General features: G+C 50.1%; 2 protein-coding genes across 10 annotated transcripts in view; one reads left to right on the plus strand and one right to left on the minus strand.

Moving 5' to 3' along the window:
- Positions 1-3,374, plus strand: part of SYTL3 (synaptotagmin like 3) — a 94,340-nt gene extending 90,966 nt beyond the window's left edge. For all 8 annotated transcript variants that reach the window (XM_053590416.1, XM_053590419.1, XM_053590415.1 and 5 more), the window contains 3 exons: positions 186-288; positions 1,047-1,252; positions 2,194-3,374. In XM_053590416.1, the coding sequence (XP_053446391.1) occupies positions 186-288; positions 1,047-1,252; positions 2,194-2,303 (419 nt within the window). In that variant the 3' untranslated portion in view covers positions 2,304-3,374. The remainder of the gene's footprint in view (positions 1-185; positions 289-1,046; positions 1,253-2,193) is intronic.
- A 153-nt stretch (positions 3,375-3,527) lies between these two features.
- EZR (ezrin) overlaps positions 3,528-20,735 on the minus strand; it is a 50,772-nt gene continuing 33,564 nt past the window's right edge. The window contains exons 4-14 of one of the 2 annotated variants that reach the window (XM_053590424.1): positions 19,978-20,073; positions 18,881-19,155; positions 18,244-18,327; positions 17,033-17,179; positions 12,874-12,970; positions 7,492-7,655; positions 7,229-7,359; positions 6,294-6,454; positions 5,872-5,964; positions 4,179-4,430; positions 3,528-4,061 (exon numbers count right to left, since the gene is read on the minus strand). In XM_053590424.1, the coding sequence (XP_053446399.1) occupies positions 3,897-4,061; positions 4,179-4,430; positions 5,872-5,964; positions 6,294-6,454; positions 7,229-7,359; positions 7,492-7,655; positions 12,874-12,970; positions 17,033-17,179; positions 18,244-18,327; positions 18,881-19,155; positions 19,978-20,073 (1,665 nt within the window). In that variant the 3' untranslated portion in view covers positions 3,528-3,896. The remainder of the gene's footprint in view (positions 4,062-4,178; positions 4,431-5,871; positions 5,965-6,293; positions 6,455-7,228; positions 7,360-7,491; positions 7,656-12,873; positions 12,971-17,032; positions 17,180-18,243; positions 18,328-18,880; positions 19,156-19,977; positions 20,074-20,735) is intronic. The other variant, XM_053590425.1, reaches the window with a different exon arrangement.

The raw sequence follows: 20,735 nt of genomic DNA on the forward strand, positions 1-20,735 counted from the left end.
GTACCTGTGGTCTCTCCCCGAGCTGTCACTTTGGGGGTGGCACTGAGTGGGCACCCCTCCCCCACTGTTGTCTGGGGCTGACTGGTACCTGCGGTCTCTCCCTGAGCTGTCAGTTTGCGGGAGGCACTGCCTACTAATGCATTGGGAGTAGGGGTGCTGACACTGAATACCGGCTTTCCTTCCAGGGACAGATCAGCCACCACTTAATGGTCAACTCTGTTTGGTAGTGCTGGGAGCCAAGAATTTACCTGTGCGGTCGGATGGTACCTTAAATTCATTTGTGAAGGGGTAGGTGGATATAACCAAATGCTGTTACTGATGATGTATTATATATACAGTGTGGTACAGAACCTGTAGGGGACACCAAAAGATGTTCCCTAAAGTACCAGTTCGACTTGTCTTACTTCAGCTGTCCGATGAAAAACTAACAGAACACATACTGAAGACCCTGATTTCCAAGAATTCATGGGAGGTGGATGTGCTGGGGCTAATTTGAAATGCTCAGTTCTTGTTAATTGAGTCAGTTTTGAACCTGAGCATGACAAAGTGGTGTGTTCCTGAGCTCAGCACATTCTCTTGGATCAGCATTAGAAGGGGTGACTGCACACTCCTTTCTTACTACTGGGGTGTCGGTACCTCTAAAAGTGAAGCAAGCACCATATGGTTAATTATTATACGGAATCGCTGAATCTCCAGGGACAAGGGAAGGCCTGAGTCAAGATCCAAAGGCTTTGTTTTCTAATCCTGGGCTGGTTTATTTCCCTGAGAAGTCACAGCAGTGGCACCCTCAGGAGAGTGTAAGGTGCAGGCCAGATGGGCTCAGAATCTCGACTTACCCTTTATATTCAGCTCCAGTAGAAATTTGGGGTGCCCTGGAAGGTCTTGTAGTAGTCGTGGGAGCCCCCATCTAGGTCTCTGGTATAGGGTGTTGATTTTGTGGCAGATTTTAGCACTTAGGTCTTCTGGTCCACACAGATGTACAAGCCTCACTAGGGCAAGGAGGCTGTGCAGGGGCAGTAACCCGGGGGTCTTGTGTTTCCTGCCAGCTGTCTCACTCTGCCAGACCAACAAAGACTGAGACTGAAGTCCCCAGTCCTCAAGAAGCAGGCTTGTCCCCAGTGGAAACACTCCTTTGTCTTCAGTGGTGTGACGGCGTCGCAGCTGAGGCAGGCGAGCCTGGAGTTAAGTGTCTGGGACCAGGCTGTCTTTGGGGTGAACGACCGCCTGCTGGGGGCAGCCAGACTCGGGCCAAGTAAGTGTAAGACGTCTACTGGGCCCAAACAACACTGCTTGTCCTAAGTGACTGTCTCATATGGAGACTACATGGGAGAAATACTTCCACAAGGGCTTTGAAATTGCCCAACCCACCATAAATGGAAATTCCCAAGACTAGTTTTTACTCTATAACTGACCGATAATATGGGAAGGTATTTTGACAATTTAAATCAGATTTAGATCTGCCAAAGAAAAATTACAGGCCTTAAAATGGGCTAGGTGTGGTATTTGCTTTTGTTTCTGCCATCAATCATAACAGGATTATTTTCTTGAAGGAATTTATCTTCTTAACTCAAACAAAAAACAATTCAGAAAGAACTTCATTAAGAGGCATAAAAAGAGCAGTGCTGTCCAGAGTTGCGCAACAGGGGTGCCACTGGCTCTCTGAGCAGATAGGCCCTTTGATGGTGGGGGCGTCTGTGTCCCGACCACTCCCTGTTGATTGCCAGTAGTGCCTCCCCAACCAGAAACACCTGCACACACCTTCAAGCACATCTGAGAACCACTGAAGATAAGTAAGATTAAGTCATAATTTTTCAAAGGGCTGTTGTCCAAAGCATAGCTTCTTCCTCTGAGGAACAAACCCTGTCCTGAGGTGGTTCCCACCCAGCCATCACCTGGCCAGTGTATTAAGACCGCCCCCTGCCCTGGTGGAGAAGTCAGCCCAGCAAGCTTTAGTCTCATCCTCACTTTTCAAGGATCGAAAAGGAAGCTGCTCCGGGAACGAGGGGCCTCCCAGTACCCGGGCAGTGTCTGAGCCCACCCTGTTCTCTGTACCGGGCTAGCGGCTGGCATTTTAATGTGGTCTCGAGTTGAGGTGTCAAACTTTGCTTGCTGCTTCTCAATGTTACAAAGCTGAGAGAAGAGACGGGGAAGTGGTGTCCCCACCCTGGTTACTGTGTCCCACTCTCATTGCAGAGGGAGATGCACTTGGTGGTGCAGACTCATGTGCACAATCGAAGCTTCACTGGCAGAAAGTTCTTTCCAGCCCCAATTTGTGGACTGACATGACACTCGTCCTGCACTGAGGTGAAGGCTCCACAGCTCCGGGCTAAACAGGTGTGAAGAGAGGGGCTAAGAACTGGGTGTGGGGCCGCAGCTGGGAAAGACTCCCGGATGCAGTCTCCACCTACGGTCCTGCTGGGTGGCTAAGACACCTATTGTTAACTCTGTATTTAAATTAAACAGCCATGTTACATAAACCAGTTGTGTGTTCTCTGGGAAATGACCAGATTTCAATAAACGTTCCGATCACTGTGTTGAGTGGTGACAAATATAGCTTTGTCATATGCACTGACAAGGAAGAGCCTGGTGAGAATGATCCCTCCTCTCCTGGGGGCAGTTGTTTCCAGAGCTGGCTGGCTGGCCTGTGGGGTGATTGGGGACCAGGCATGGCCCAAGGACTCAGGCCATGCCTGCTCCCCCAGCACAGAGCTCGGGCCCCACCCCATCCACAGATGCACAGAGCTCCCATTTTGATGCCTGCGGTGGGGAATTCTCCTGCTCATGACAATGAAAAGGTGAGCGCGTGTGGAAAGGACCTGAGTAGAACCAACGGTGTGTGGAAGCCAGCATCCTCCTGGCTCTACAGCTGTGGGAGACAGAGCAGGGTTTTCTGCAGAAATGCAGAGGGTTAAGGACAGTCCCTTCACGGCTTGAGTCTAAATGGCCATAATAGTGTTGTGTTTTTCAAACAAGTCAATTACATGCACAAATACTAAAAAAAATCATTTAAAAAAATCGTTTTTACAGATATGAATATAGCAGTTAATCAGCTTATCACTGCCCTCACATCAATCAAGTGCTGTGGTTGCATGGTTTGTAATATGTAATTCCTTTATTATTCTGTAAAAGGTAACAAAATATACAGAACAAAACTTTCCCTTTTTAAAACTAATGTTACAAACCCATATTGTCACTTATAAATACTACACTCTACAGCTGATCATTAATTAGGCATGTAAGTCCAACAATGTGTCCTTCTAACTGATAAGCAGAAAACCAAAAAGGAAAAAAAAACTTAAAAAGTTGATCCAAGCGTGCCCTCCCTCGGCCCATGCTGAGCGAGCCACGGCTCTGCCACCAGCTGCACGCACTGACAGGAGGGAAGAAATAATCGTACACGTGCGAGTGCTTCAGCCGCAATCTTAATTTTCAACCCTCAAAACATGGAATATACAAAGATGGATCCTTCACAGAAATGAAAAAACAGGTTGATTGGAGCTCATTTCAAATACAGAAAAAGTATGGCACAGATTTAAGCCACGATGTGGTTTCTTTAATGGTACCAAATCTCATGTCACACATGCCAGTGTGGAGCTTGCTGCTCACACTTACAGGTGGCCTGCCTTAATTCACTCAGTCCTACGCCAAGCACAACATGGGAGGTGATTCAACAGTAATCATAAAAATCAGGCCTGGTTGGCACTATAGTACAATTGGAAAAAATAGACCAGAGAGGATTCCACTGGTTCCCAGCCCAGAATATCTCCGCCAGGATAAACACTCTCTTTGTAAAGGGACCAGGGTGCGAAAGGGGGTGCCTAGATTTGGAGTGCTAAAGATACAGGCGCGACAAGGCTGGCAGGGCCTTCCAGTGCCCCTCTGCCCAGTCCCGGCCATTACATGGCCTCGAACTCATCGATCCGCTGCTTGGTGTTGCCCTGCCGGATCTGCCTCAGCGTCTTGTACTTGTCCCGGCCCTGCCTCATGTTCTCGTTGTGGATAATGTCGTTGTGGGTCCTCTTGTTCTCATCTCTGGCCTGGGACAGCTCGTTGCTCAGCGTCTGCAACATAAAGCAGCATGGTCAGCAACCCTCAGAAAGGGGCGGGAGTGCAGGGTGTCAGGGAGCGGCCAGCCCTTCAGACAGAGAGCAGACGGGGGACACAGGCCCTGCCCTCACCAGCAGCTGCCGCTGCACACGCTCATTCTTTTCGGCCTCGGTGATGCGCTTCTCCTCGTTACGGTCGTCCAGGATGCCCTCGCTGGACAGCTCCCCACTGTAGCCCATGGGCTCTGCGCCCTCCTCCTGCAGGCCCTCGGGCATGTGGTAGGTGACCGGCTCGTACAGGAGGGGTGGTGGGGGTGGGGGCGCCGTCATGGCCAGGTGCAGCTCCTCCTTGGTCTTCACCAGGTCCTCCTGGGCTTCTTTGGCCTTTGGAAAGCATATTGACAGACAAGTGAGAACTTTGCACCTACCACCTCTGTCCGTGGAACAACCTCCTTTAGAAGAAGGCCCCCATCCACTCCCTGGCAGGAGAGGGACTCTGCACCACCCCCTTGCTGGCAGACTGCACAGCACAGAACCCCACTGGGCCATTGTTTATCCCAAGGCCCCTGGGGCCGGGTCTGTGGCCCTGTTATCCATCATATCCACAGCAAGACACCAGAGCCCGGGGACTTTTTAAGTAGCATTTCTTTCTTCTGTCTTTAATCCTAATGCAGTAGAACCTCTGTAAGCTGACCCCTCAAAGAACTGTAACAAACTGGTCAACGTAAGAAACTAGGCCTACTGTACTGACACGTACGTGTGGTGCATGTCCAGTCTGTGAAATGAGGTTAACTTAAGAGGTGGCCGAGGTGCCACTGTATGTGTTCATTGTACACACTTTAGAAAGGAATTTATTAGAGAAACAAACAGATTCTTCAGCTACCACAGAGCCACCAGTAAGGTGCTGGTGTGCACTGAGGCTTGGGGCTGCTGTGTATTAAGCACTCTCCTTGGGGCTGCTGTGTATTAAGCCCTTTCCCGCCCAGCACTGCTGGTCCCTCCCACCTGTCCACACAGCACAGACTCATCCCAGGCCCCTGGAGACCAGCTCAGTTTGTATCTGCTTTGGAACAAGCTTTTCTCACTAATTCTTTATAATACAAGGTTTCTCCAAAAACCTAAGCTGAAGTCTTCTGTTTGCAACTTGGCTTGGGGAGTGGGCATGGAGGATGAAGAGAAGCAAGAGGGAGGTACCAGGCCAGGGCAGCAAAGACAGAGGGGAGATATGCCCCCGGAAGGGGACCACCACAGGGGGAAAGGACAGGCGCCTTCCAAGACTCGGTGTTAAGTCTACAACGCGCATCACCCCTACCTTCCGAGCGAGGTATCACCCCCATTCTGCCAGAAGGAAACAGGCTCAGACGAGGTGAGGCTACTTGACCTGATCACACAGTGCAGTGGCAGAGCCTGGGCTGGCCTCTTGGTCTGTAGACCTTCCCGCTGGCCCCGCCATGTACACTAGCTGTCAGGAGGCCTTGTTTCTGGCAATGTAGCCTCAAGGCACGGGGCATCCGGTGTAATCAGATTTAAAACCAGTTCCTCACTGGGGGATGTCTGATCATGGCTGAACAGTTCAGGGTGGTCGGGGCACAGTGGGTAGAAGTGAATAAACAGTTCTTTGTTTCTCTCCTAATCTAACAGCAGTGCTCACTGGTGTACAAGGTCAAGCCCATTCCTGTGGGGATTTCTGTTTCACCAGCACAGCTGGCCTTGGCAGAGGACTATGAAGTGTCCCAGAAGCTTCCAATGGGACCTGCCCACTGAGCCGGCACCGCCCCCCACAGTGGGCAATGTGCCGAGTGGCCAGGTGGGATTTGGCACTCACCCTGTGCTGCCACTCTTCCACCTCATCCTCCTTGCGCCGCCTGGCCTCCTCCAGGAGGGCAATCTTGGCAGTGTACTCTGCAAGCTCCGCAGCCTGGGAAGGGAATGCAGAGCTATGGTGAGCTCTGGAACACTCTCAACAGGGTCCATTTGTGAGTGAACATTCACACATGCGGTGCACAGCCCCTCTTCCCCATGGCCGACAGGATCCATCAGTGCCACCCCCAGGTTTCTCCCTGCATGCCTACGTCTGTTGGGCAACTCAAGACAATGGCACGGCCCTCTCCCACCAGCTGCTTCACCCTCCAGCAGATCACCTTACGGCTTTCAGTAACAAAAATCATTACAAGGCAGGTGTTGCCTTTTCTATCCCCAGAAGCAGCCTCTCTATAATTCAGCACCTTGAAACTCAGAGATTCCTACCAGCTGCTCCTGGCTCTTTATCTGATCCACTGCCTGTTTCTCCAGCTCCTCCTTGGCCCGCAGTGCGGCCATGCGGTCAGCCTCCAGGCGCTCGGCCTCCTCCTGCGCCCGCTTCCTCTCTTCCTCCAGCTGCAAGGCTCTCTGAATCTGCTCAGAGAGTTCTGAAGAGAAGACCCACAGTCAGCCACTCAGGCTGGGGCCCCAGGTGTCCAGCCTCCCATTCCAGCCCAGAGTGCAGACCAAGATACAGGTCTATGGAACTTCTTCCAGGATACGGGAAAGAAGTGCTTCATGGATCCTCAAGATGGCTGCTCTAAGCTGGCCAGACACGCCTCTCCCAGCAGGGTCTAACGCTTGTGCCCTTCTGGCACCACACTCCTCAGGCCGGCCCTGCTATGAGGTCACCACCCCCACATCACCTCCTACTCTACTTGGAACACAGCAATGCCCTTTCTACGTGTTTTAAAGGCAGCCAGAGAGGGCAGCTGTCTCCTCACAAGATTCAAGTCCCCTGAGGGCCGAACAAACTGCTGGCCTGCTGAGGGTAACCTGGGAGGTCTGGGAGCCTGACCCTGGGTTTTAGCCTAGAAGCAGGAGGGGCGTCGTGGCCTGGCTCTGCCACTGGCTGGATGGATGCCTGTGGGCAAATCACCTCTCTAGATCTCAGCATCCCCATTGGGAAAACAGCATTTACCTTACAGTACACGTGCATAAAATAATTAGCACAGAAGTTAATAAAGTAAAGAAATATTTTCTAAACTGAATGATCATTTGATCTTTTCTCTGTTACAAGACTGTGCTTTGAAGTATTGTGTTGTTCCTGGGAGGTTTTCCTTCTCAGCTGCCGTGTGCCCAGCCTGCCTCGCTGTGGAAACAAGTGACCAGATGTGCAACAAGCCACCCCGACCCGTGCCTGTCCCACGGCAGACCCCAACCTCTCTCCGCCTTTCTGGTTTTCTCCTCGTAGTCCTGCAGCCTGAGCATGAGCTCCTCCTTCTCACGCATCATCTGTTCTTTCTCTCTCTCGACAGTTTCTCTCCTTTTCTTCTCAGTTTCCAACTGTTGCCTGGTATGGGGAAAAGGACGAGGCACAGGCTGATTCAGACTCTGGTGGACAAGAGAGAGGCCAGCCGTCTCCCGGCCCCGGCCCCGGCCCCAGCCCCGCAGAGGTGGCAGCTTGGGCCCTGCAGCCGCTCACCGCTCCAGCTGCTTCTGGTGCTTCTCCTCGCGGGCCTGGGCCTTCATCTGCTGCACCTCGATGGTGTCGGGCTTCCGCCGGCGCATGTAGAGCTCGTGGTTTCCCATGCATAGCTGCAGGATGCGCTTGTTGATCCTCAGGCGCGGGGCATAGAAAACAAAGTCCTGCAAGGCACAACGGGGGCTTGGCTCAAAGCCGTTCCCTTTGGCTTTGTTCTTCCAAATCGTAGTTCAGAAAGCTCTAGAACCTCTTCTAAAAACACAAATGTAACAGAATAGGGACTGCAGACTCTTGAGTCCAGGGGATGCGCCCTCTCTGAGACAGGCAGAGGGAGTGTGTGGCGCATGTGCGCACGGGTGTGGTCTGTGTGGATGAGCACAGGCATGCCTGTAGTCTGGGGCGGAGCTGTGTGTGGACCCGTGGGTGCATGTGCAGTACGCTGAGATCCTGGTAAAATGGCAAGCTTTCTCCAGGCAAGGACCCTGGGTCCTCTCAGCCCTGCCAGGCCCAACACCAGTGAGTCTCTGCACCGCTGCCCCTCCTTACCTCCCTTACCCCGCCCGTGGTCCCTCCGCTGCCCCTCCTTACTCCTCCTTACCTCCCTTACCCCGCCTGTGGTCCCTCCGCTCCTCCTACTGGAGCCTCTTGCACCCCGAGCTGCCACCAGCACATTGAGCAGGCCCCCACCCTGTCACAGCTAGCCCAAGTGCCCTGGCACACACCAAGGCCCTTCAAACTCTGGCCTGGGCTCCCTTGTGTTCACCTAGCTATGTTCTCAGGTGCCTGTGAGTCTGCGCACTGTCCAATGCCACCATCTGCACGTGACCCCAGCCTGGCTCCAGTGCCCCGCCATCCCATGGAGATATGTGCTACGGTGTCACCAGCCCTTCTCTCCACTGACTCGGGCTGGCGTCTCACACTCCCACCAGGCCATCACTTCCCAAGAGCAGGCCATGTTCTGTTAGCTCTGTCTTCTCAGGACCAAACCAACACTCAGTTATCTGAAGGGCTCAGCTAACATCCATTGGTGGCTACCAGCTTAGGCAGCACAGCCATGTGGGGGTCTCGACAGCCTTAAGCAAATAAGTCATTTCCTCCCTCAGCCTCAGCACCTTTAGCCATAAAGAGGGGACACAGTATTTCACAGAGGTGTTGTGAGGATTAAATCAGATAATGCTTATAAGGTATTTGGAACAGCACCTGCATAATGGAAGCCGCTGACACACAAAGTGGCCACTTGCAAATTGCTAGCTGCCTTGTAAAACTCAGAGAAGCTTTCATGAAAAGGAGAAAAAAGCCCTAGGGCTCAGGAATTTGAAGACCAGTGACTGTAAATATTTAGGGCAGGGCTGACAACCTTGGTTCCCTACTCTTGGCTACTATTATGATTACCTTATGGGACAGAGAGGGAATGTGGTTTAAAAATTCTCATGGAAACTCGTTTTAAAATGCCTCTGTTTCCTCTTAACCTTGGGGCCCCTGGTCTCCAGATTCTGACATTTGGATAAGGAAAGGGTGGCGGAAACCAAGAAGCAGCGTGGCATGATCCATGGTTTCTGAGCCCTGAAGGAAGGCGCTAAGCAGGCTAACCAACATGTCCAAGGGCCTATGCTCAGTCTTTCTGTCTGTCCCAGAAATCTTGCGCTGAGAAGTGATGCCAAACCCTGGGAGCCCATGAACTTCCTGGGTGGGGCTCTCCTTGGGGTTTCACTCACTTGTTATTAAGTCATTGGGTTTCCCAGGGAGGAGTCTGCAGCCCTGGGAGAAACTAGAATTTTTACAACCCACCTGTCTCTCATTACACAAGAGGAAACAATCTTGCCTTCTGGTTTCAGAGGCATATTACCCAAATAGGTCCTGACTGGGACTCAGAAGAACCACTGATTGGCACCAACTCCCCTTTAGAAAAAAAAAAAAAAAACCCATTCAAGAAATTCACTGGATAGTCGCTGCAGGTCAACCTAAGGATCTGCCCCTGCCCCTGTGGAGATAGGTCCTGTAAACCCTTGGACAACAATCTGAGAATTCAGCTGGTCTGCTGCTTAGTGGGGTGAAGAGAGGGAAGGCAGGTGGGAGGAAACTTCTCCCACTGCCTTAGAAGGAAGCCAGTTTCTGACTTGAAGTTAAAAACAAAAACTCATATTTAAAGATTTCCAAACCCAAGTCCTTGGTCTATGCCTACAACTAATGCAAAACCATGACATGATGAGACTGGGGCAAGTCTTCTCAACTGGCAAAGAACTAGTGTCCTAAAAATGAAAACCTGGCTAAGTTCAAGGAAAGCAGATCCAAGATCCCACAGACACAGAGGGGAGGGGTGACAGAAGTGCCTCCAAGGCCCCAGAGGCGCCAGGACCTTCCAGGAAACTGGCCCTCACTGAGGTCAACCTGAGGCTTGGCTAGCCCCAGGGGGCACCGCAGAGGGGCTCCCCAGAGCATCACTGTACTAGTGAATGTTGCCTATTTTTTCGACATTTCGAAAGCTGTTAAAAAGTTGCTACACAGGCTCGGCACCTGTAGCTCAGTGAGTAGGGCGCTGGCCACATACACCAAAGTTGGTGGGTTTGAGCCCGGCCCAGGCCTGCTAAATAACAATGACAACTGCAACCAAAAAATAGCCAGGCGTTGTGGTGGGCACCTGTAGTCCCAGCTACTTGGGGGGCTGAGGCAAGAGAATCACTCTTAAGCCCAAGAGTTTGAGGTTGTTGTGAGCTGTGACATCACAGCACTCTACCAAGGGTGATAGTGAGACTCTGTCTCAAAAAAAAAAAAAAAAAAAAAGAACAACAAAAAAGTTGCTACATAGCCGTCTGCCTTTTCCTTCCATGGGGCCACAGGAACAAAAGGCCCTTTTCTGAAAGGAAAATGAGGCTGTCTCGCCTCTCATGGGCAGGCTGGGTACCGAAGGCCCCACCTAGAGTCAAAATGTGGTCCCAACTGCTGCATGCAACTTGGCAGGAGAGAACTGGCTTTTTAAAAGGAGATGCACCATCAGCTAGACAGCAGGGCAGGGCTGGACAAAGGCACAGTGAGCTCCCTACAGACACTGCCCAGGATGGGGCGTCTCACACCATCTCCGACTTTAGGGTTCCTCTTCTACCTTATAAAAAGGTTAAACTTGGAAACTTCACTTTCTCTGCCCCAAGTACCACGACTGAAGTGGGGCAGTGTGTGGGCAGCCCCGGGGGGTGCCAGGGCATCGGGAATCCCACCTCCTCCAGCTGGCAAGCCCCTCCCAGGCAGGCGCTGCCTCCTTGTAAGGCCCTGCCCCATGGAACTGGTCACACTCTTGTCCGTCCCTGATCCTGCTGTTTTTTAGTCATACCAGGAAGCATGGTATGTATCACTACCAGGAAGCATGTCATTTGACTTATTTTAATCCTTTCTTCCACCTGAATGTAGGCTTCATGCAGGCAGGGATTCCGTCCTAGTCACGTGACCCCAGAAGACTTGGACACATGGTATACGTGAGCAGCAATTGCTTCTTCCTCTTCTTTTTACTAAGCAATGGTTTCCTATAAAGCTACTCCCCAGTACAAAGATACATGTGCTGACTTAACCAGACACAAAGTGGCCTCTGCTTGGGATTTACTACGAAATATTCGTCATTAGCTTTTTAAATGGTAAACTTTCATCAAATCAAACATACTCACAAGCTAATCCTATTTATTTTTTTTAGGTAGAGTCTTATTTTGTCACTCTCAATAGGGTGCCGTAGTATTATAGCTCACAGCAACCTCAAACTCTTGGGCTCAAGTTATTTTCTTGCCTTGGCCTCCCAAGTAGCTGGGATTACAGGCATCTGCCCCAACACCCGGCTAGTTTTAGAGATGGGGTCTTGTTCTTGCTCAGGCTGGTCTAGTACTCCTGAACTCAGGCAATCCACCCACCTTGGCCACCCAGACTGCTAGGATTACAAGTGTGAGGCACTGTACCTGGCCCATAACCTAATTCTTAAATAGCCTAGTCCAGTTTCTGCTCTGTCAGTTGAATTTAAAAAAAAAAGAAATCTGAAAAACTAGTAGCATCATATTGAATAGATAGTAGCCTACCGATGAGAGATGTGGCAATGTTCTGCTCTTCTAACTGTGCCAATCCCACTGCCCAAATAGCGTGAGTACACTAGGACCCTTGGTTCCTGGTGTTAGATGTTAATGTGAATTGTCACCATGATCTTGAGACTTTGCATTAAATAGGGCTTTAATTTAAAGTAACTATGCAATTTTACCCACAGAATAGCAGTCAAGAGTTTACCAACAGCAGGAAACATTTTTAATAAAGAAGAAAATACTCTCACAATATGAAGACCTGCTGATTGTTAATTATGCTGGACTAACCCATAGGTGGGGAAAGCAATTGGACACCACCACCCCACAGTTTGTTTTAAGCGGGTCTCCCAGTGCTGTGTGGTATCCAATCCCCACAGGGTTAAGGACAACCATGGCATGGAGCACAGCCCATGTTTGCCGCTCCAAGCTAAACGCTGTCACTAAGGAACAGAGATTACATGAGGACATGGAGTCCTCTCTAATCTATAATTTTAGTAAAATTCAAAACAGGCTCTAAGGAGGCTAACAACATTTCTTCAAGGGGCAATTTTCTAAAAGCCAGATTTCTCATTAGACAACAAAATCCTTACCCATTCCAAAATGCTACGGTTATGGATGTATGCCTTAAATGTTCTGAGCAAACAGCAGTTAAGAGTTTAAATGTCAGCAGAATAAATAAAACCAAAACAAATTTCCATAATGCACTGGTCTTTGCAGCTATTTTCAGATTCTAGGTCTTGAAGCATGCCCCGGCTCCAGCCACATTCCGCTGCCAACCCCCACTGCATGAGAGGTAGCCCCCGGAGGGGTGTCAGGCAGGGCCGGAAAAAGCAGAGGCGCAAGACACAGGCGGAGCTTCCGGGCAGCAGTGGCTGGGGCCTCACCTAACTTAGCTGAGTTCCAGGACTGCTCTGAAAGTCAGATTCTGGTCCTTCAGACTAGCAGGTCTCATCTGCCCTCCAGCTGGAGGCCAGGAAGATGCTGACCTGCACCCCATTTCTCCACATGAGCATGGACGTTGCACAAGCCTGGGCATGTCACACCAGAAACCCCACGTTTTGGGAAATGCTTATTACCTGGCAAAGATCAATGGCTCAGAACTACCCTCAGGTGGTTCAGAATCAGATAGATCTTGACAAAATGCCTGGTCTCCACCACAATCTTCCATGCAATGATCACTCGCGTGGCCAAAGGATCCCTGATCTTCAACATAACCTACCAGCAATTCCTTTCCCCAGTATCACTTCACATAGAGAAATCTGAGCATTATCCTGAAAGCTCAGCTTTAAGAATGAAAATTAGTAAATCCCATGTGGAATCCATGTGAACTTACAGGTGCCTTTTTGTCGATGGGTTTAATGACAAACTTTTTGTCATTGAAAGAGATGTTCCTGATTTCACTCCAAGGGAAGCCAATCTTTGGGGTCAACCTAAGGTTTGGGAGTGAAAAAAAGGGAAGATGGTTAAAGATATACGTGTGTAGGTATTTGAATTGGCTAAGAGGTTTGCAAATCTATTCTTATTAGTTCAATTAAAAAATATGAAGGTAGCCCAGGAAGCATTATGTGATATATACTAGGTTAAGTAAGTGATTGTCTATAAGGTATAATCTTAGTATGGTCTTACTTTCATTTTTCTCCATTTTGGGAATCTAAGATTACCCAGGCTGGCCGTCTTGATGCCAGCCACGACTTTAGCTGGGTGCATCCCTCCACCTCTCCCCTCAGGCACCGTGCTTCTGCCATTCATTCCCACATCACCACCCTCTCCCAACTCTCACCCTGCCAGAGCCCCACTTCCCATCTGCCTGTCTGCTTAATTTCTCCGTCAGCCAATCCATTCCCCTCTTCAAATGTCAGCACTGTTCTGTCCTCAGCACAGGGGAGCCTTCGAGTCCAGCCCCAAACTCTCTTGGGTTCAAGCCTACCTTTTAATAAAAGGTCCCCCAGGGCCACCTCCCTGCCCAGGGCCCTCTCCTGAGGCCTCTCCCCTCCACGCAGTCTCTTGTGCTGCACCAACTGTTCTCTTGGTATCACTTAAGTCATTGCCTTATTATTTAGTTTTTTGAAAACCAGCTGGGCCAAGACCCCACCTTTCTAGACCTGCCAGACTCAGGATGGGACAGGGCTTCCTATGGATTCTGCTCCCCTGGTTCTCTTCCCGGCTAGTCAGGCACCTTCTGTGTAACCCTCCAACTTCCAGGGGGGGCCCTCATACTGAAGTCCCCTAAACAAAAGGCCCATGTGATTCCTTTATCGATGCTAAGACATAACTGGCCCAGACTGGCTTTTAATTAGCATTCCAGGAAAGTCTACCATGTGATTTCAAGACACATTGCTCTGCTCTCTTCACACTTCCTACCCCATTCTTGTAGGGATAATACTGTTCTAGAAGCAGCGTTCATTGTCACCAAAGACACTGCAATCAACACCAGTCCTTTCCAACATCCTGTAAAAACTTCCCTTTGAGAAACAGCAAGGGTGGTGCCCTGTGGTGTCCAATAAGCTTAAATAAAAACTAATGGGCAATGTAGGTCTTGCTATGACAACATAAGCCAGGTCAAGGCAGTGGGGTGGGCTCTGGGTGCTGAGAGAGCTCCCAAGCCTGACAGAGGGCTCTTCTGGGGCACAGCAGTCACAGTGCACCTGAGGGTGTGACAGCAGGACACTGGCTTTGGCTCTTGGTGTCAAAGCTTTTGTTAACTTCCTTCTTCACAGCTCTGTGCTACGAGCACCACCCATCTCTCCAAAAACACCCCTGGCTAACAGGCTTCATAGTACTCCAAACAGACAAGAAGCCTGTTGTGTTATTTTATCTTCATTTATGGGATACAGAAGTTTTAGGAATGTGACTTTGTTGACAGGTCTCAGAGCACTGAGGGAACTCAGGGCATCACTGAGTCATGCCACTGGTTTCCGTGGTTACGTCCTCCTTACTCTGAAAGGCTTAAAGCTGTGGGGGATAAGTGCCTTTAAAGGACTAAAGAATTTGGGGGCAGGATCAGACTCCTTTAGGTTTTGTTTTTTATTTTTGGTCTGACAGTACTCGGCAGAATTATGACCTGGCTAAGCTGGACTTGAGCTGTTCATAAGCTTGGAATGGCCATGAGGAAGCTGCTTGCTGCTTCCTCTCTACACTCCTTCCTCTTCTGAGTCAGGGATGAAGGAAATAAAGGATGATGAGAAATGCTTTCAGTCCTGCACACTCCCCCGATGGCTGCGTGCACAATGAAAAGAGGACCCCGAGAGACATTTCCCAGTCAGAGCATAATACCAAAGAGGGTGTTTTAATAAAATAGAGATGGATTTATTTATTTGCAGAGTGCACTAAGTCTCTTAGAGCTCCGCTCATATACTTAACATATCAGATTTCTCATTTGAACACTGTATCAAGAATATCTAATTCTCCACTCTTAGTTCTACTACGAATGCTAATGATTCAACTAAAGAGTTCTCAGAGCAGTTTTTAGACTTCAGTAATGAACAATTCCTACTCACGCTGCTAACCAAATTGTCAATATTCATCGGAAGGAGAACAACCCGGGCCTATTAACTGAATGGCCCACCTAGCACCTGTTGGGGAGAGTGGGCAGGGGGGGGGGGAACTGCCCACTTTAGATAAGGGCTAAATGGGGCACATAGCTCAAATCTTTACTTGGAAAATTAAGTATTTATGTGGGTTGGGGCAGTTACGAGCTGACAGCAGTTACTACCTATGGCTATTTCTTGCAGCTTGAAAAACCTGTTTGGATAGCCCTGGCCATGGCTGTTACAAAACCTTCTCACTCAAGGGAGTTCAAAGGCATAGGCAGTTTCCCACACATGTTCCCACGGGGACACTGGGCCCTGGTCCCTGGCAGGGTTAACAGCCACTGGCCTCAGCTTGGGCTTCCCGGGAGGGTCACGGACTGGTCCCGAGTCTCCTTACTGACCCAGGCTGGACTTGTTTCTTTGCCAATATTGCATCTGGCACACTTGAGCAGGAGTAAACCCAGAGTCCAAGAGTTGGCAATAACTCACTTCTCAGAGTGCTCCTGTGACTGTAAAACCTGTCGCATCATGTCACCCAACTGGCATCAGCACCTTCCTGTCAGTGGGCATGCCTGCCTCCCTTCCTGTACCCCGTGTCACCAGCAGGTGCTGGAGGTGAGATGGGGGTCGGCAGGCCCAGGTCCCTGCTCTGCCCACATGAACTACACCTGTGCTCTGAATTCTGGCAAGAATCCAGGTGGGTGGGGTCAGAAATGGATTTTTTTCATGTGACATCATTTGTCAAAAACAGTGCCACACCCCTCGGGAACCCCAGAGAGGGTTTTTGGAGAATGTGAGAACAGAAACACCTGAGAGTAAGTGAGATGGGCAAGCCACAAGTGGGAAATGCAGGAGCTGTCCCTTAAAGGAACAGACAAGGCTGGCAGAGGGACCAGGTACGTCCCTGAGCCCCAGGCCACTCTGGTTCTCATATATGAAGCAGGAACACAGGCCAAACAAAGGGCAGGGCTCGGCATGCGGACCCCAGGAGCGTTCCTGCCCGAGTACCTTCTCAGCCAGAATTGCTGCTCTCTGCCAGCCCCCTGAACCTGATGGCCATCACAGGGTTGAAGGATGCACTAGTGCCGTAAGGCCGACACGGGCCACTCAGAGCAGGGACAGCAAGGAACCTGTCCTCCTCCCAAAGAGATGGTTGCTTCTTGCTGCCTACTGAAGGTGAGGAAGGGGTCAGGGACAGTTTGTTTCCATATGCTCCTGACCTCCCCCCATTGGTTTTCAACTGTTAAATTCAGGGAGCTTCTGATCAGAAGGATCTGGAATCTGGGCTCATGCTCTGAGCTCAGGGAACCACCTCAGAAACTCTACCCTGGCTGAACTAGAGTGATGTTTTCCCCGCGTTATCTAACGCCCCAGCAGGAAGCAGGCGGGTACATCGTATCTATAACCATGAGCCCCTGCAGCCAGTGAGAGGTCTGGCTCCTGGACACGTGGCTTCTGTATGTTCAGGCCTTGCTCAACTAACAAGGAGATACCTTCCTCAGGTTCGGAAGTTTAGCTGAGCTGTACACACAGGCTGCTACTTACAACTCTCCAAGTCTCTGAGCTAATTAAAATACTCTTGGTTGGAATAGCACAAACCTCAAGCCCAGGAGACAGCTACGGATGCCCTGGCACCTGCAGGTGGCCAGACAGGGGGCTGAGTCGGGACCGGGAGGAGATGCCTTCCTGCAGATGCCTCCTCACCCTGGGCTTCAGGGTGGCATGGACCCTGCCACTACACCACCAGTCCTGTTATGTAGACCTTGGTGACAGGAGGAGATAATGCTTCTAGACCACCCTCTGAGATGGCCACGGCACAGCCCAACGCCTTTCAAGAGTCACACTGTGGGCCAGTAAGTTGCCAACTAGTACTTCAAAAATAAGCCCTAAGGTTGCCATTTTTACCACTGTCTCCAGGCCCACCACCCCTTTAAGCAAAGGTAATTGTAAACTTCAACTCACTTATCATCCTTCTCGTAAATGTTTAGTCCAAGGGCATCAACTCCAAGCCAGAGGTCTGTTCCTTTCTTATTTTTGATCTCGAAATAGTTGATACCATACATTTCCAGGTCCTGAGCAATCTTGAGATACTCCAACATAGCACTGTCTCTATGGGGAGGAATGCAGGCCAATCGTCAGCAGCACGCTATGTCCAAAACAGCAAGAGCCCCCAACGTTTACAATTTTGCCTTGTAAAATTAAGGCAAGTCACAGAGGATGGGCTGACAACCATGAGCTCTTGAGTCCCTGTCCCTCAGCTGGCTGCCCACAGCTGTGCCACATGGAGGCAGGAGGGGCCCCAGCAGCCAGAAGTCAGCAACGTGCCCAGAAGGGTCTCTGTGCAGTCCTGGACCCCAACACCGAGGTGCCTCACATGTTCTGGAAGGACTGGCTCCTATTAGCTTCTCTGGAGACAAAGTTTTCTTCTAAACTTTACTGCTAGGCACAGTCCTCCTTCTCCTGCCGACATGGGCTTTTGGGACACCCAATGCGCCCTCACTAGCAGCCACTGGTGTAAGCTTTCACCTGTTTCCCCTCCACAAAGGATTTTTGTGCCTGACAGGAAACTTTGAAGCACAAACTCTGAGGCCCAAGATGCAAACAAATTTCAGAACTGCAGTGAAGGTCTGAGGCGAGGCCTCCAGGACGGGGACACCACCAGCCGGAGTCAGCCGCCTCTCACACCCAGTCACCATCTTAGCAGCCATGTCCCATCTCGTCCCTCCTCATGGCTTCTCTGACATCAGCACTTCTCACGTGGGATCCATTTTCATTCATTTATATGTATACTTTTCAAGGCAAGCCCCCCTTACATCTATGAACAAACTTAGCACCTCTTTGACAGAAGAAAAATAATGCTCCCTCTGACTAAAATGAAGTGTTTCAGACACAACACTTCTACTCTAAAGGAGGGAGAAACCATTTAGGGCCTGAAGGTGTAAATTAAGCTGCTTTCCTCAGGCAAGAACCTTGGCTTTGTTTAAACTGCTCCCCAAAGGCCTGGTTCCTTTGGATACCTCAGTAGGTGCCAGGGCTGGAGCTCAGGCCTGAAGCTAGGCGTCCCGCGAGCACACACCTGTAGCCAGGTGGGAAGAACCCCCCCCCCACACACACACTGGCCAAGGTCGCACTCTGGCCTGGGCCACAGATTCCAGCGGAAGGCCTGTACTCACTTGAGCATCCCACGGTGCTCTGCGTGCCACACCTGGATCCGGTCCTCCCACTGGTCCCTGGTAAGTTTGTGCTGGTCCATAACTCTGCAGAGCAAAAGGACACAGTGCTATCACCCCCAGCGCTGTGAGAGGCAAGTGATTCCCACCTGCATTCAAACCCTTGCTTTCTTTTCAAATAAATCAGTCACAAAGAGCTTCTGTTTCTACCTCCTGATGTACCTGCAAGAGTTAGCATTTTGAACCAGACTCAGTCCTCCTGGAAAAATTTTAAGTGACCTTTTCTTCAGAAGGGGGTAACTTTTCATGATCATTAGTGAACAGAAACAGATTTAACAGAGGCCAGATTATCGAATGCAAGAAATAGGTTAAACAGTCAGTTCTGAAAAGTTCAGTTATGTTAAGGCATTCCCACATAACACCGGCCTCGCCACGAGGAATGGCAGTCCCTTCCCTGGCTGGGTTTCCCTCATCGGTGCCTTACTAAAAAGCCATGCTGGGTCAGCACATTCTAAAGTTCAACACAAGCGACTGAGAAGCCCAGGCCAGAGGAGCGCTCGCTGCTGACAAAGACCTTGTGCTTTCCAACTGTGGGGGTGACACCAATGCTCTTGCTCAGACAAGTGCACCTGGGGCTCACCTTTGAGGGATCAGCCGCTCGGAGTTGAGGTACCCGGCTTTGTGCACCTCTTTGTTATAATCCCCAAATTTGGCCTGCACGGCGTAGGACCCCAGAAGCACTGCGGTCTCAGGGGGGCAGTAAATCTCGTCACTGAGGATTCCCTCCTTCACTTGGAGGAAGAAGAGTTTCTGGGTGATGTCCTGGATGAGCTCCTCAGCCACGTCTTCAGGGTAAAACTTGGCCCGAAACTTGAACTGGAGGGGATTCTCCTTCCTGAGCTCCTGGGCAGACACCTGGGAAGGGAAGCCAAGCTCCCGTTACAATGGGAAAGGCAAGACCTACTTTCCCAAAGTCCCCGATTTCTAATTACTACTCAAAGGGGACCTCCGGGCAGGTTTTCCGAAGAGATGTATTTGTTGGATTAACACTGAAGGCAAACAAGGTCAGTGGACAGCACTGCCCCACATAGCCGACATCTGGGCCCTCCCCCAAGCCTCACTGGAGGAGACTATCTGCCCCACAGAGTTCAAATCTGGTAACCACCTCCTCCCCCAGTGATGTGCACGCCGGGGATCTGCCCACTTGCCACAGACCTAACACTCAAGAACTGCCCAACCCCACCCTTCCCAAATCCAACCACTCTTCTGACTTATCTTGGTGACATAAGTGGAAATTTGGAAAAAAAGAATAGTTTTCGAAGAGTTTGAAGAAAAAATGTTTAGCTTATTTCCTTTCTTTTTAATTGTTAATGGAATTATCTAGACTTTAGAACTGGAGATAATCATAGGTTAAAAGAAAGCAGTAACAGGTTCTTACAAAATAATGGGTGATTCATGGTTTATAAGATTAACTATCTCATTGGAAAAAAACTAAGGTCAACTAAAACTAAGCAATTAACCGTCCTAGACTCCAGTGAGTGAGCAGGAGAAATGCCAGGATCTGATTTCCAACCAATATCCCCAGTTACTGGAAACTCGCAGCCTTTTTGCCTGTAAAAACTTAACACAAATAAAAAGGAACAAAAAAACAAAGACAGGGTAAGGTGCCCAAGTTCAAGGTCACCGGAGAAGACCAACACCCGATTAACAGCCTGTAAATAGTTAACACTGACTTACCTTCTTATCGAGTTTCAGCCATGTAGGAAATCCTTTATTATCCACATACTGGAGGCCAAAGTACCACACTTCCCGGAGGCCGATAGTCTTAACTACCTGGGTGAGAGAGACAGAGGGGCCCGACTGGTCATGAGAAACCCCTCAGACAGGCAGCAGCTACTGGCAGTCATCCATGAGGGTGCCCAGTAGAACAGGACATCTGGCTGCCCAGGTGAGCCCACTGGGCAGTGCCTCACGGGACTCAGAGGTCATTACACCGAAGCCAAGGATAACTGTTTTCTTCTTTTTTTGGAGACAGCGTCTCACTCTGTTGCTTGCCAGGCTAGAGTGCTGTCCTGTCATAGCTCACAGCGACCTCAAACTCCTGGGCTCAAGCAATCCTCTTGCCTCAACCTCCCAAGTAACTGGGACTACAGGTGCTACCCATGATGCCCCACTAGTTTTTCTACTTTTAGTGAGACAGGGTCTTACTCTTTCTTGTTCAGGCTGTTCTCAAATTCCTGAGCTCAAGCAATCCACCTACCTCGGCCTCCCAGAGTGCTAGGATTACAGGCGTGAGCCATTGTGCCTGGCCAAGAATGACTTGTTTTTGATATAAATAAGCAGATTCAGGGTTATCTTTAAATCTTACAAAATCTCACTTCTCTTCCTTTGTACTTCAGGTGTTTTCCTGAGCGAATACATCCCTCCCCCAGATAGGTTAGTGGCCAGCACACAGGGAGGTATAGCCACCCATGGCCCACCAAGGACAGTGTATA

The sequence above is a fragment of the Nycticebus coucang genome, chromosome 5, assembly GCF_027406575.1.
Source record: "Nycticebus coucang isolate mNycCou1 chromosome 5, mNycCou1.pri, whole genome shotgun sequence".
NCBI classification, from domain to species: Eukaryota; Metazoa; Chordata; class Mammalia; order Primates; family Lorisidae; genus Nycticebus; species Nycticebus coucang.